Source organism: Mustela nivalis, assembly GCF_964662115.1.
Source record: "Mustela nivalis genome assembly, chromosome: 5".
Lineage (NCBI taxonomy): Eukaryota > Metazoa > Chordata > Mammalia > Carnivora > Mustelidae > Mustela > Mustela nivalis.
The window spans coordinates 52,046,345-52,060,062 of record NC_139024.1 but is presented as its reverse complement, the minus strand read 5'-3'; the positions used below and the strand labels follow the sequence as shown (position 1 = coordinate 52,060,062).

General features: G+C 33.8%; 1 protein-coding gene across 1 annotated transcript in view; it reads left to right on the top strand.

The window, feature by feature from the left end:
• The window catches only part of MYO6 (myosin VI), a 150,351-nt gene that overhangs the window by 86,489 nt on the left and 50,144 nt on the right, over positions 1-13,718 (top strand). The window contains exons 10-12 of the mRNA XM_082730308.1: positions 3,393-3,473; positions 6,540-6,720; positions 12,487-12,631. Coding sequence (XP_082586434.1) covers positions 3,393-3,473; positions 6,540-6,720; positions 12,487-12,631 — 407 coding nt within the window. The remainder of the gene's footprint in view (positions 1-3,392; positions 3,474-6,539; positions 6,721-12,486; positions 12,632-13,718) is intronic.

Here is a 13,718-nt window from a genome sequence, read left to right as displayed (position 1 = left end):
ATGATAGGTTTGGGAGATGTCAGTACTCTGGTGGTAATTAAAACTATGACAGTGAGTAGATGAGATTGTCCAGAGAGATTGTATAATGTAGAAAAGCATGTGCCAGTATCCAGACTCTGGAGTTGAAGAGTATGGGTGGTGAAGAGTTGCCCAAGAGGGAAAGCCCAAGTGGGATTATACGATAAGTACAAGGAAAATGAGGAGTGCCAAGAATCACAAGCTAATAGAGTTTCAAGAAGTGGTAAGACTGGAGATGGCTAGCGGTTTATTAATTCACAGCTAGGGAACAGTGTCCTTGTGAGGAATATGCGGGATTATGAGAATGGGTAAGGAATGAAGTTTGAGTAAAGTTCTCCAGGTGATTCTGGATAATCCTCTTTGGATAGGAGTTCTCCACATAAGAATCATGACACATAGTATATTTAATTATTGTTCTCTGTGTCTGTGTTTATGTTTGCAATTCAGCTTTTATTACTTCAGTTAGTTTCTTTTAATATGTATTTGGAAAACCTAAAACTACTGTTTTACAATGCTTTACAACTGCGCCTATTCATCTACTTCTACAATGTCTCACCTTCTCTAGAACTCATTAAATCAGTTGGAATTTGAAGTTAGTTGCTCACATTATAATCAGGAAGATAGCAGAGATACTTCTATACAATGATTTTTAGAAAAGGAGTATAAGTTACTATGAATCATATGAAATTTAATAATGATGATGTGATGTTGTTGGCTCTGAGTTAATGGTAAAGTAATGTGACTATTCTTTTTTTTTTTTTTTTTTAAGATTTTATTTATTTATTTGACAGAGAGAAATCACAAGTAGATGGAGAGGCAGGCAGAGAGAGAGAGAGAGAGGGAAGCAGGCTCCCTGCCAAGCAGAGAGCCCGATGCGGGACTCGATCCCAGGACCCTGAGATCATGACCTGAGCCGAAGGCAGCGGCTTAACCCACTGAGCCACCCAGGCGCCCCAGTAATGTGACTATTCTTAATTTAGCATTTCTTTCTGTTTGGAGGCTTGAAAGCATATTTTTTTGTGTATCTTAGAATGTATAACTTTTCCTGGCACAATGGCAGTCATCCTCAGAAGGTAGTTACTGAAATTCTTTATCAGGTTAGAGAGTTTCCTGCCTCTGTAATATGAACTGGGAGCCTTGATTTCTTCACTTCCCAGAGTTCTTATACTGGTTAGGAGGAGACTAGAGGAACAGTATTGTCTTTCACCCAAATATATCTGCTGTCATGGTTATTCCTCTCATGCATGCACATGCATATCTCTATATCCCTTCCCCCAAATGATTCTGCTTTCAAGTGCCCTTGAAAGTGTGTTGATAGTTTCATCAGGTTTTTCTGTGGATTAGTTTAGGTCTTCAACTTATAGATTACAACTCATAGTTAAGGTCATAAAGACAAAGAATTCCAAAGTAGTGTTCAACAGTTCCAAAAATTTTTTTGTCACTACTTTGTCCAAAATAGTACATCAAGAATTGTAGGGATACTATTTGAAAACATTTGTAACTACTCATGTATTTTAGAAAATAAAAGGTTTAAAAGATTGCATTATTCAGATATTCAAATATTTTTGCTTATGTTTTATGAGCATTTGTTACAGTCATGCAAAGATCCTTGAATAGAAATAAAGCTTGGATAGAATAAGAATGGATAGCAAGAATAGTTATAGTTTTCTAGCTATAGGGCAGTTGGAAAAAACAAGTAGTTGGTTTTAATACTGTGTTTAGCTATCCAAAAGCCAAGTATTTGATAAAGCAATCTAGGGTTGTGGAGATAAAACCCTTGCTAGCAAAGAAAACATTTGTTTTGGCTTTATATGATTAAGCTACTATTATCTTACTAAGTAAAATAGCATTTTTTGAAATAGTAAATTGAAATTACTTAATAATATTATTTCTCCCTCTTTTTAATTTTTTTTCCTGAAGATTCGAAGGTGGAAAGAACAACTCATTGTATATCGTTTTCTGGTTTTCTCTGTATTTTAATATTTCATTATAATGGAGGTACACAAATAAATGTATTCCACCTAAATTAATGTCATCTAGAATGTTAATTTATTCCCAAATCATTCAAAATGTAATGTACATTTAAAAAAATTTATTTATTTATTTATTTGATAGAGATCACAAACAGGCAGAGGGGCAAGCAGACAGAGAAGGGGGGGAAGCAGGCTCCCCGCTGAGCAAAGAGCCCGATTTGGGGCTCGATCCCAGGACCCTGAGATCGTGACCTGAGCTGAAGGCAGAGGCTTAACCCACTGAGCCACCTAGGCGCCCCTGTAATGTACATTTTTTTCATAGCATCTATATGATGTGTGGTGTATTTAATCTCAGAATTCATGCCATGAATTAAATAGTGACCTGATTAAAGAGAAGCTGAGATGTTTAAAAACATTTTCTTTTCTTTTTTTTTTTTTTTTTTTTTTAAGATTTTATTTATTTGACACAGAGAGAGTACTAATAGGGAGCAGCAGGGCGGGGGAGAGGGAGAAGCAGGCTCCACACTGAGCCTGATGTGGGGTTCAATCCCAGGACCCTGGGATCATGACCTGAGCTGAAGACGGTCACTTAACTGACTGAGCCACCCAGGCACCCCTAAAAACATTTTCCATTCTGTTTCCTGTGTACTTCCTTCCTGACTATACCCCCACCTTCAGTGTGGGTAATAGATTCACTTTGGGACTAATAAATTATTTTCTTCTCAGCTGCTTCCCTTCTTCTATGTTTTTAGTACTTAATCTTTAAAAGGGCATCTTAATCTTCTGGGCAGCAAAGTAAATCATTGAGATAAGAGCTGAAATTGTAATTTGGATACCTGTGAAGGTTTGTAAAGCAAGTATTATAATTTATGTGTGGTCACTGTTAACTGTCAACAAATATGGATGGCATGTTTTGAAGAACTCATTTTAAAAATCAGAAATTAAGAAACTTAGGGCTATTATTCTGTTACTCAGCATTAAAAATATTACTTGAAATGTTAAACCACAATGTGTAGGTTCTTATTTGAGACTATATATTTAGTAGAAAGGTGATTTTCATTATATCTATAGTACTTACTTTATGAACTATATTTTTAAGATGATATTTGACATTGAGATTTAAAATTGCTACCCTTTAAAAATAGGAAAGTTTATGGTACTGATTTTTATGTTACTGTTTAATTTAATCTGCTTTCAAAAATCAGAATTTTAAATATCCCTGGTTTGATTAGTAGGAGTAAAAATATTTATAATATATAGAAGTTATCAGTTGTACTTGAGAGATTATTTAGGTTATATTTAAAAGTTCTTTTTGTTTACCACTGTTTTGATAAATTGTGTTTTCTTTTGTATTATTTTCATGTGGATTGTATTTGTTATACTTATATTTCTTTTTCCTAGTATTTAAACCGAGGCTGCACTAGATACTTTGCTAACAAAGAAACTGACAAACAGATTTTACAGAACCGAAAAAGTCCCGAGGTATAGTAGACTGTTGTTTTTAAATTAAAATCCTTAATACAAAAAAAAAATCATACTCAAAGATATATTTTTTATTTTGGAGCCCTAATAATATTTCTTACTTTTAGGCTTATACTTAAAAAACAAAATGCTCATCTAAGTCTTTCTTGCAGTGTAATACTTTATGCCTCTGTTGGTATCTACCAAAGCTATAAGTTTGGTTTTTCTTAGTTAGGCCTCAGTGCACTGCTATCCTTCTGTTCTTTTTCCTCCACATGAGGGTATTATAATTGCCTAAGAATTATCCTTTGCTAATAAAATTTTACCCACTTGGACTTTAGTATAAAATATGTCCATAATTTATTTTCTACTTTAAGGCCAAAGTAAGCTTTGAAGTAGACATTAAATAGTGAAAGCATTCTTGTGAACTAATGCTTATGTATTGTTATATTTCTCTTTAAAACATTATATTTCTGCAATATACTATGGAAAGTCTTTTTTTTTTTTTTAAGATTTTATTTATTTATTTGACAGAGATCACAAGCAGGCAGAGAGGGAGGCAGAGAGAGAGGAAGGGAAGCAGGCTCCCTGCTGAGCAGAGAGCTGGATGCGGGGCTTGATCCCAGGACTCTGGGATCATGACCTGAGCCAAAGGCAGAGGCTTTAACCCACTAAGCCACCCAGGTGCCCCTATGGAAAGTCTTATATTTAGGTTTTACTTATTATGTTTCTAAGGGCAATTAGATGTAATTATACTATTATTATTTTTAAAACATTAAATCCTTAACCTAAAAATCTATAACTCTTACAAATTTCAATATGTAATGTACAAGTAATAAGTAGTATATCTACTCCAGGAGGTTAAATTATGAAATACTGAGTCAGGATTAATTTTAGGGACTAGTTCATTTTGTCTCTCTATTTAAAGTTTTATATGGAATGTTGAATTGTACAGTTTTTATTATATCCAGTTTTAAATGTGTGAATCAGTTGATTTTGACTCCTTTCAAAATGAGTGAGATGAATTATATCTTTCATATGTTCCTTGAAAAGAACAGAAAACAAACAAAAATTCCCATTATTTCAAATTCTAAACAGATGAGTACAGTTAATTTATTTAACATTTATCATTTTATTTTTATTTATTTTTTAAAGATTTTATTTATTTATTAGAGAGAGAGAGAATGCTCATAGAGTGGAGGGAGAGATAGAGGGGAAGGGAGAGGGAGAGAGAAGATCTCAGGCTCCCCGCTGAGCATGCAGCCTTCTGGGGGGCATGACCTCACAGCCCAGAGATGATGACCTGAGCTGAAATCAAGAGTCAGGTACTCAACCAACTGAGCCACCCAGGTGCCCCAACAATTATTTTTTAGGCATAAATATTTGAATTATAAATCATAAACTTTAGGTGAAATTCATGGTTGGAACTTTAAGAAGTATCTTTAATATTTATTATGGTGTCTTCCTTTGTCATGATAACCTTTATTTTTATGAAGTATCATCAAAATACAGAAATTTTATTCTTCCTACTAAAATAATGGAAACATTACCTAGTGGGATAGGGATAGTGCATCTGTCCTTAAGGAAGAAGATAGATCTCTAAATTTTATCTTTAACATGGAAAAAACTGAGTAAAGAGGGAGGAAAACTAGATTTGACTCTCCAAAGAGTAACATGTACTCTTTGTATTCTGATAAGATGAAAGTGTACTCTTTGTGATTCTAGAGTCATCAAACTTTGTGAGATAGTTTGTTCATATTGTTGAGTGTATATATAAAAATATATAAGTGAATAATGAATTAATATGTTTAAATTACTTTTTATGTCTTCTTTATCAGGAGGATGAGGTGATAATTTTTAACTAATTAGAATCCTTTGCTTAATTCCATTTGAGTGTCTAAGCTGTGTGCCATTTTTAGGAAAATGCAGTATTTTTAGTCTACCATAATAATATATTCTTAATATTTGATTAGAAAGATTTTAAATGAAGTAACCATTCAGTTGCAAGACTAAAAATTCTGCATGATCTGTGTTTTCTATTAACTTTGGCTGCATGTGATTATTTCCTTTGCTTCTTTTAAGAATAAAATTAAATTTCTTTATCTAGACATTTTCCAGAAATTTCACCCAAGCATAATTAAGCATTTTAAAGAATTTTGTGGAAGATAATCCAAATTTAGCTGGGAAGGAATTGGCATCTGGGAGGGGGAAAAAAATCTCCTAGAGATGTCTTTAGTGGGCAGTTAATTCTGGTGCTGCGTTACCTGTTTAATTTTACCTATTCATTGTCAATTTCTGGAAAATTCCTAGTCCAATTTTTCTGTGTCCAGTAACTTTTATTTTTCTACTTCTATAAGGTTTCTGCAGCCCTAAATTTCTTATTTTTTCTTCTGAGCTTTTAAATAGGTTCTAACAAATGAATACTTTAGATGTAAATTATTTTAGGAGAGAAAATTTTTCTTTATTTTTTCTGAAATGTGACTCATTACAAAAATTCTGAGTAAGCACAATGCTTACTAATACACCTTACCTCATACGCTTATATAGGAGGATCTAAAAATCGATTCTCTGGTTATGAAAATTGTTTTTAGTCTGTCCAGTATTTATTATTGCTGAATACTGATGCAGTTGATGGCAGTTAACCTAAAGGAATATAATGCTAAGTGTTATATTTGAATTTTTATTATAATTTTTCACCCTAGTTCCTTTTGACCTGTGGATTCATATTGATTCCTTTCAACCACTGATATTCCCTTCTTTTTCACTCAATTTAGATTTTTATCTAATGTATTTTAGCATTATAATGCCTTAGAATTAAAATTATAATTTAACTGGAAAACCTCTCATTTCATTTTGACTGATATTTATTGAGATAATTGTAGAGTGACAGGCAGTTGAAAGAAGTAATACAGAGAGATCCTGTGTATACTTTGCACATTTAGTTTTTGCATTGATAGAATAGTAAAGTTTTTCCATTGACATTTTGTTTTTGCATGTCATTTAGTACATTAATAGACCTTGTGTAGTAGTTTTAATATACTTAAATAATGACAAAGAACAATTAATTGATGTCTTCTTGTTTTGTAGTATCTTAAGGCAGGTTCTTTGAAAGATCCTCTGTTAGATGACCATGGAGATTTTATTAGAATGTGCACAGCCATGAAAAAGATTGGTTTGGATGATGAAGAAAAACTTGATCTGTTCCGGGTAGTAGCTGGTGTCCTGCACCTTGGAAATATTGATTTTGAGGAAGCCGGCAACACTTCAGGTTTTTTTGTTTGTGGTTGTTTTGTTTTGTTTAAAGAGGAATGAAAGAAGTTCTGTCATTTCTTTGTCATATGTAAATTCAATCTGTTTGTATGCATGTTTTTAATACCCTGAAATTTCTAGAATATATTATGTTACATAGTGAATGTTGGGAATGAAGGATGCTGCATTATTAGTCATTATGAACTCTGTTTTGAACAAATCAGTGATAGTGATGGGAAATAAGCTCATTTTATGAATGATAAGTAACTGTGACTGTCAGGGTCATATTTAGTTAAAATATTCAACTAATAATTATACTTCTGCAGTATGTGCACATACTATTAAGGAATTTTGACATTTTTTCCAGTTCATTGATATAAACTTTGATCCATTAATTAGGGCAATTGAACATGTACAAGCCCATATACTTTATTACTTGGGAAAGGAAATAGGTCATACTTTATACATATTGAAAAGAGCATTTAATGCCTGCATGATAGTAACTTTTCAACTTAGGGGTTTCAGTCTCTACATAAACAATAAGACATTTTTTGTATAATCTTAAATTTGATCCATGAATTACAGGGGTTGGAAAACTATGGCCTATGGCCAAATTTGACCAGCTGCCAGTTTCTGTAAATAGCGTGTTGTTGGAACAAAGCTGCACCCATTCATTTATGTCTTATCTGTGCCAGCTTTCATGCTACAGCAGCAGAGTTTAGTAGTTGTCATAGAAACTGTATGGCCAGCAAAGCCTAAAATCTGACACTTAGGAGAAAAAAAATGTTGACTCCTGGTTAAATACATTATTAAAATATTTTATACTAAGAACGAGTTAAAAAAATCAAAAGGATCATTTAATATAGTAGTCAGTAACATGGGCTTTAGTGTCAGATCCCAGAAGCTTTGACGCTTGCTTTTTTCATTTGTAAAATAATGAAGAAACAGTCCATTAGAAGTACTTTTAAAGCATATTACCTAGCCATTGTATATATGCATATAAAGAAGGAGCATCAGAAGAAAGAAGAAAGAACATTTTAAAAATGTGCCTGCTATGTGCAAGACCTTTCATATACTGTGTTTCATCGTAAACAACATAATCATAATCTAATCTAAACTTCGTAAAAATAATGGGGTAGAGGGCATTATCTATATTTTATGGAAGTGAAACCTCTGCATCAGTAATTTATTTACTAATGAAGTTGTAGATGTGAAAGCTGGGTTCTCCCCATGTCTGACTAACTTAGGTACTTGTGATCATTGTCCCAAATTGCCTCCAGTCACTGAACCTCACTGAGAGTCCTGACCTGTGAATGAGCAGACTGAAACAGTCTTCATGACTTTCAGATTTAATATCCTGCGATGTTGCGCAGTCGGTAACATCAGATGCAGCACAGTGTAGTGTTGAAGAGTACGTGCTCTTGAGCCAGAGTATTCGTCACAAGCATATTATCTGCTTGTGTGGCCTTGGGCCAGGAACTTTACTTCTCTGTGTCTCAGTTTCCTTACCTCTAAATGGGGGATAACAACACTCCTGCCTCATGTTGTATATGGGAATAAATGTGTTAAATATTAAATGATATCAATATTTATGTCCAGCACATAGTAATCACTGTAAGTGTTTTTAATGAATAAGTAAAATAAAAATACGAATTAATTCTAGTTTAAAATGTAAAAAAACAAAATCAGTATGTTATTAATGTACACTAAAGTTTTAGGTTTTATGAGGGATTCAATATTCTTATTTTGAAAATGTAATGAATGTTAGAATATATCTCATTTGCTCTCTAGTATTGTTATACAAAGGGAGTATGTGGAAAGTTCTAAGTAACACAAAAAAAGTTTAGATTAAGGCCCACTTTGGAAATGTTAGAAGTGATAGTTGCCGTTTTCACATCTCATTATGCTGTAGTAGAGCGTGCAGATATATACAGAGGATCATAAATGTGATGTGATCCAGTTAGTTGAAAAGCACTTAAATAGTTAAAAGGGAAATAGCACATATTTACATTATCTTTTATCTTTCTTCTCAAAATTCCTTCTGTTGAAAGGAAAATGAGCAGAAAGCAGAGGAGATTGGAGTGAAGCAACAATTTAAGGAAACGAATAAACTAGGTTATTTTGGGGTCCCTGAGTGGGTCAGTTGGTTAAGTGTCTGCCTTTGGCTCAGGTCATGATCTTCAGGTCCTGGGACTGAGCCTCCTGAAGGTCTCCCTGCAGAGAGTCTGCTTCTCTCTGTCTCTCTCCTTCTGCCTCCCCATTGCTCATTCTCTCTCTTCTTCAAATAAATAAAATCTTTTAAGAAAATAAAATAGGTTATTTTAATTTTAATAGCTCAGATTTTATTAATCTTCATCTTTTCTGTGATCCTTACTATAGAACCAAATGGTTTCTTTCTAGTTAGAATCGATTTTTTTTCCCTCCTTGAGAGCTCAATTTTGGCATATCCTAACAACTCAAAAAAGCTGTGGATATTTTTATAATTATCTTATCAGAAAATTTTTCTACTGTGAATGTTTAGAAGACTCCTACTTGTATTGAAAAGGTTTTATGTGATAGCATATGCAAAAAATGCCTGTTTTTTAAAATTCTGCATCACAAAAGTGATTCTAATTCCTGAAAGTGTGTAAGAAACTTTGCAAAACAGTAAAAAAGAAATGTTTAAATATATTAATGAATTATTGCTGGTCAGTTTATTGAGAGCTATGTAATTTAGATAATGGTGTGTGTGTATGTGTGTAGAAGCTGGAAATCAGTAGTAAGCTTATTTTCATAGAATTAAAGGTTCAGTGTATCTTCTAAGTATTCTTGTCCCCTTGTTCTTTTTCTTTGGTAACAGCTTTATTGAAATATAGTTCATAGACTGTTCAATTCACCCATTTAAAATACACAATTCAGTGGTTTTTAATAGAGTCAAAGTTGCGCAGTCATCACTTCGGTTAGTTTTTAGAACATTTTCATCACTTCAGCATTTACCTCTCATTCCTTCCCAAATCCCTGTTGTTAAAAATAGCATTTATGCTATCATGCAAAAAACTTTTTCAATATAAGTAGGAGTATCCTAAACATTTATAGTAGAATAAATTTTCTGATAAAATAATTACAAAAATATCCACAGCTTCTTCAGTGTAGCTGTATTCATTTCATGTTCTCATCAGCAGTGTATGAAGGTTCCTCTTTCTCCACATCCTAACACTGTCTGTGTGATTATAGCCATCCTAGTATGTGTGAAGCGTTTTACTTCATTGTGGTTTTTATTTACATTTTTTCTGAAGGCCCATGAAATTGAACATTTTTTCATGTCTTTATTGACCTTCTTGTATCTATTTTTTTGAGAAATGTCTATTTATATCCTTTGCCCATTAATTGGGTTGTCTTTTTATTGTGAAGTTGTAAGAGTTTTTTAAAAACTACATTCTAGACACAGGTTCTTTATCAGATATATAATTTGGAAATATTTTCTCTCAATCTGTGTCTTGTCCTTTAAATTTTGGGGTCATGTTCTTTGAAACAAAGACGTTTTTCATTTTGATGAAGCCTAATTTGTCTGATTTTTTTGTTGTTTGTGCTCTTGGTGCCATATCTAAGAAACCATTACCTGGTCCAAGATCACGAGTTTAATAGTTTTAGTTCATAATTTAGGTCTTTAGCTCATAATTTTTATTTATGGTGTGAAACAGGGATCAATCTTCATTCTTTTGCATGCAGAAACCCAATCTCAGTACCATTTGCTGAAAAAGCTGTTTTTTCTCCAGTGAGTTATCCTGAAGCGCCTCCTTCTTCTCCCTATCCTCCTCTCCCTCTTTCTTCTTTTAAGATTCTGTTTATTTTTTTGACAGAGGGAGGGTGTGTGTGTGCATGCGCAAGCAGGGGGGAAGGGCAGAGGCAGAGGGAGAAGCGGGCTTCCTGCTCATAAAATACCCATCCTGGGTTTGATCCCAGAACCCTGGGATCATGACCTGAGCTGAAGGCAGATACTTAACCAACTGGGCCACCCAGGTGCTCACAACCCTTATTCTTCGGAAATCTCATGGTCTGTTTCTCCTGAGACAGGGTATTAAATAGTTTACTAATTTGTCACGATAAGCTTATTTCTTTTTATAAACTTAGGATTTTTTCACATTCTTTATAGTTTTGAAGTTAGTCTTGTGATGAATTACTTACAAACATTAAACCTTAAAGATATTAGTAAAATGTTTACTTTTAAACTATTAGTAGTAACAATAAAAATGATAGTAGTTAACCTTTATATAGTGCTTACTGTGTACCAGGTACTATTTTGAGAACTTCACATATATAACTTCGTTAATATCTTTAACAGCCTTATTAGATAAGTACAGTTATTATCTGTTAAATGGATGAAGAAACTGAACACAGAAAGACTTGTTCAGGATTACACAGCTAATAAGTCTTACAACCACATCAGGCCAGAGACTAAAGCATTATAGTATAGTTCTTTTTATATAATATTTTTTAAAACATCCTCCATTACTAGAAATCTATGGATATGATGTACAGGGAATAGCAGTTATCTCCTGAGCAATAGGAGCACATACATACCCAGCATGGGTACACAGAGATACACCACACACATAAATAAAACCTCATATGTTGACCGCCAGCCACACTGACCTACTGAAACGCCAGTGTTTGCTATTAAAATTATTCCTTAAGGTTTTCAGGAATCATATGAATTTTAATGATAAGGTACTATATTTTTCTAGAGATTTACAAGGATTATAATCTATCAGTATATTCTGCTTGCCAGGTCATAAAAAATGAAAAGGTCCAGGTTAATATTGATGGGCTGAAAGATTATATCGTGGATGTCTTGTGTGAGGTCTCCCATTGACCTTGGCAGTATGACTTTTTTTTTTTTTTTTAATATTTTTATTTTTTATAAACATATATTTTTATCCCCAGGGGTACAGGTCTGTGAATCACCAGGTTTACACACTTCACAGCACTCACCAAAGCACATACCCTCCCCAATGTCCATAATCCCACCCTCTTCTCCCAAACCCCCTCCCCCCAGCAACCCTCAGTTTGTTTTGTGAGATTAAGAGTCACTTATGGTTTGTCTCCCTCCCAATCCCATCTTGTTTCATTTATTCTTCTCCTACCCACTTAAGCCTCCATGTTGCATCACCACTTCCTCATATCATATGATAGTTGTCTTTCTCTGCTTGACTTATTTCGCTAAGCATGATTCGCTCTAGTTGACTTTTTTTTTTTTTAAAGATTTTATTTATTTATTTATTTGTCAGAGAGAGAGAGAGAGAGAGAGAGCACGCACAGGCAGACAGAGTGGCAGGCAGAGGAGGCCAAGAGAGAAGCAGTCTCCCTACTGAGCAAGGAGGCCAATGTGGGACTTGATCCCAGGACCCTGGGAACATGACTTGAGCTGAAGGCAGCCACTTAATGGACTGGTCCACCCAGGCATCTCTCTCTCTCTCTCTATTTTATTTTATTTTATTTTATTTATATGACAGAGATCAAAGTAGGCAGAGAGGCAGGCAGGGAGAGAGGAGGAAACGGGCACCCTGCTGAGCAGAGAGCCCACCACGAGGCTTGATCCCAGGATCCTGATCATGACCTGAGCCAAAGGCAAAGACTTAACCCACTGAGTGGGGTGGTGAAAAAAGGTGAAGTGAAATTAAAAGTCACAAATAAGCCTGGTCTATTCCATAGATTTATGTAAGTGAAGTATACTTCTAAGAAGTGATCTTGGAAATCTGGTTTATAAAATGTCTGTTTACTTGAAATTTAAATGTATTTTCATTAGGTGGTTGTAATCTGAAGAATAAATCTACTCAGGCATTGGAATATTGTGCTGAATTACTAGGTTTGGATCAAGATGATCTTCGTGTAAGTTTAACTACAAGAGTCATGCTAACAACAGCAGGGGGCACCAAAGGAACAGTTATAAAGTAAGTTCCTTAACTCACTGCTCTGTAAAAATGCTGCCTTATGGTTTGTCAGGGAAAAATCTTTCTTTGAGAACAATGAGATTTAAAGTTGATCTTTATGATCATTATAATGTTCTAAAACATATGCTGGATAGGTAAGAATTCTGTGCATATTACTGCAGTAATCTACTATACAAGTAAATGCTGCTCTTAAAGAAAGTTGTTCCTTACAGATATGCCGAATGCCACAGATTTGTAGTTTATAAAGTTTATTATTTGTAGTTTATAAAGTAGTTTATAAAGTTTATTATTTGTAGTTTATAAAGTAAGAGAAGTTTACTTTTGTACAACTACAAAAATATGAGTTGATTATGTTAATATTTGTTTTAGGCAACAATTTTTTTCCAAATTTTCCAGACTTTTTTTTTGAGAAATAATTCACTCTTCTAAAAGGTACAGTTTAGTATTTTTAAAGTGTATTTACAAGGTTGTACAACCATCACCATTTAGTTTCAGAAGGAAACAGATCATTTTACTTTAAAAGTCATTTTCCTTGCAACTGTCATGTTCTAAAACTTATTAAGTAAAACTTACTCCAGTAAAACACACAGCAAATGGATTTCCCTCTTACCTCTTGGAGTCTTCATTTAGAGGAAATTGCAAATGATAGGAAAATAAGAGCGTAGCCAAAGTTTCTCTGATCTGTAACCAAGCACTTCTAGGTTGTATTTGGGCCTCTGTACACTTTTGGCTCAATATCCTGTGTTTTAGGCATTTCTGTTTTTGATACTATAAAATAAAATCGATATTCAGCCGTCATTCTGAGGCACTGTAAGATCTTCATTTGTAGGGAAAAAATTCAGATCCTCTATCCCTTGCTAAATAAGGCAGTCAATGAGCTCTAGTGACCTATTTCAGGAAGATTTTCAACAAATTTATCCAAGAAGGATTTAAAAACAAACTTTTAGCCACACAGAATGTTTGGTACTTCTTACATTTTGGGAAACATTAGCAAGGTATGTTTAGCCTGATTGTTTGCTAAACTAATTCCAAATAATTATAAAGTAAACCTTACCAAGGAGAATGTATAGTAGGGCCATACAGTTGC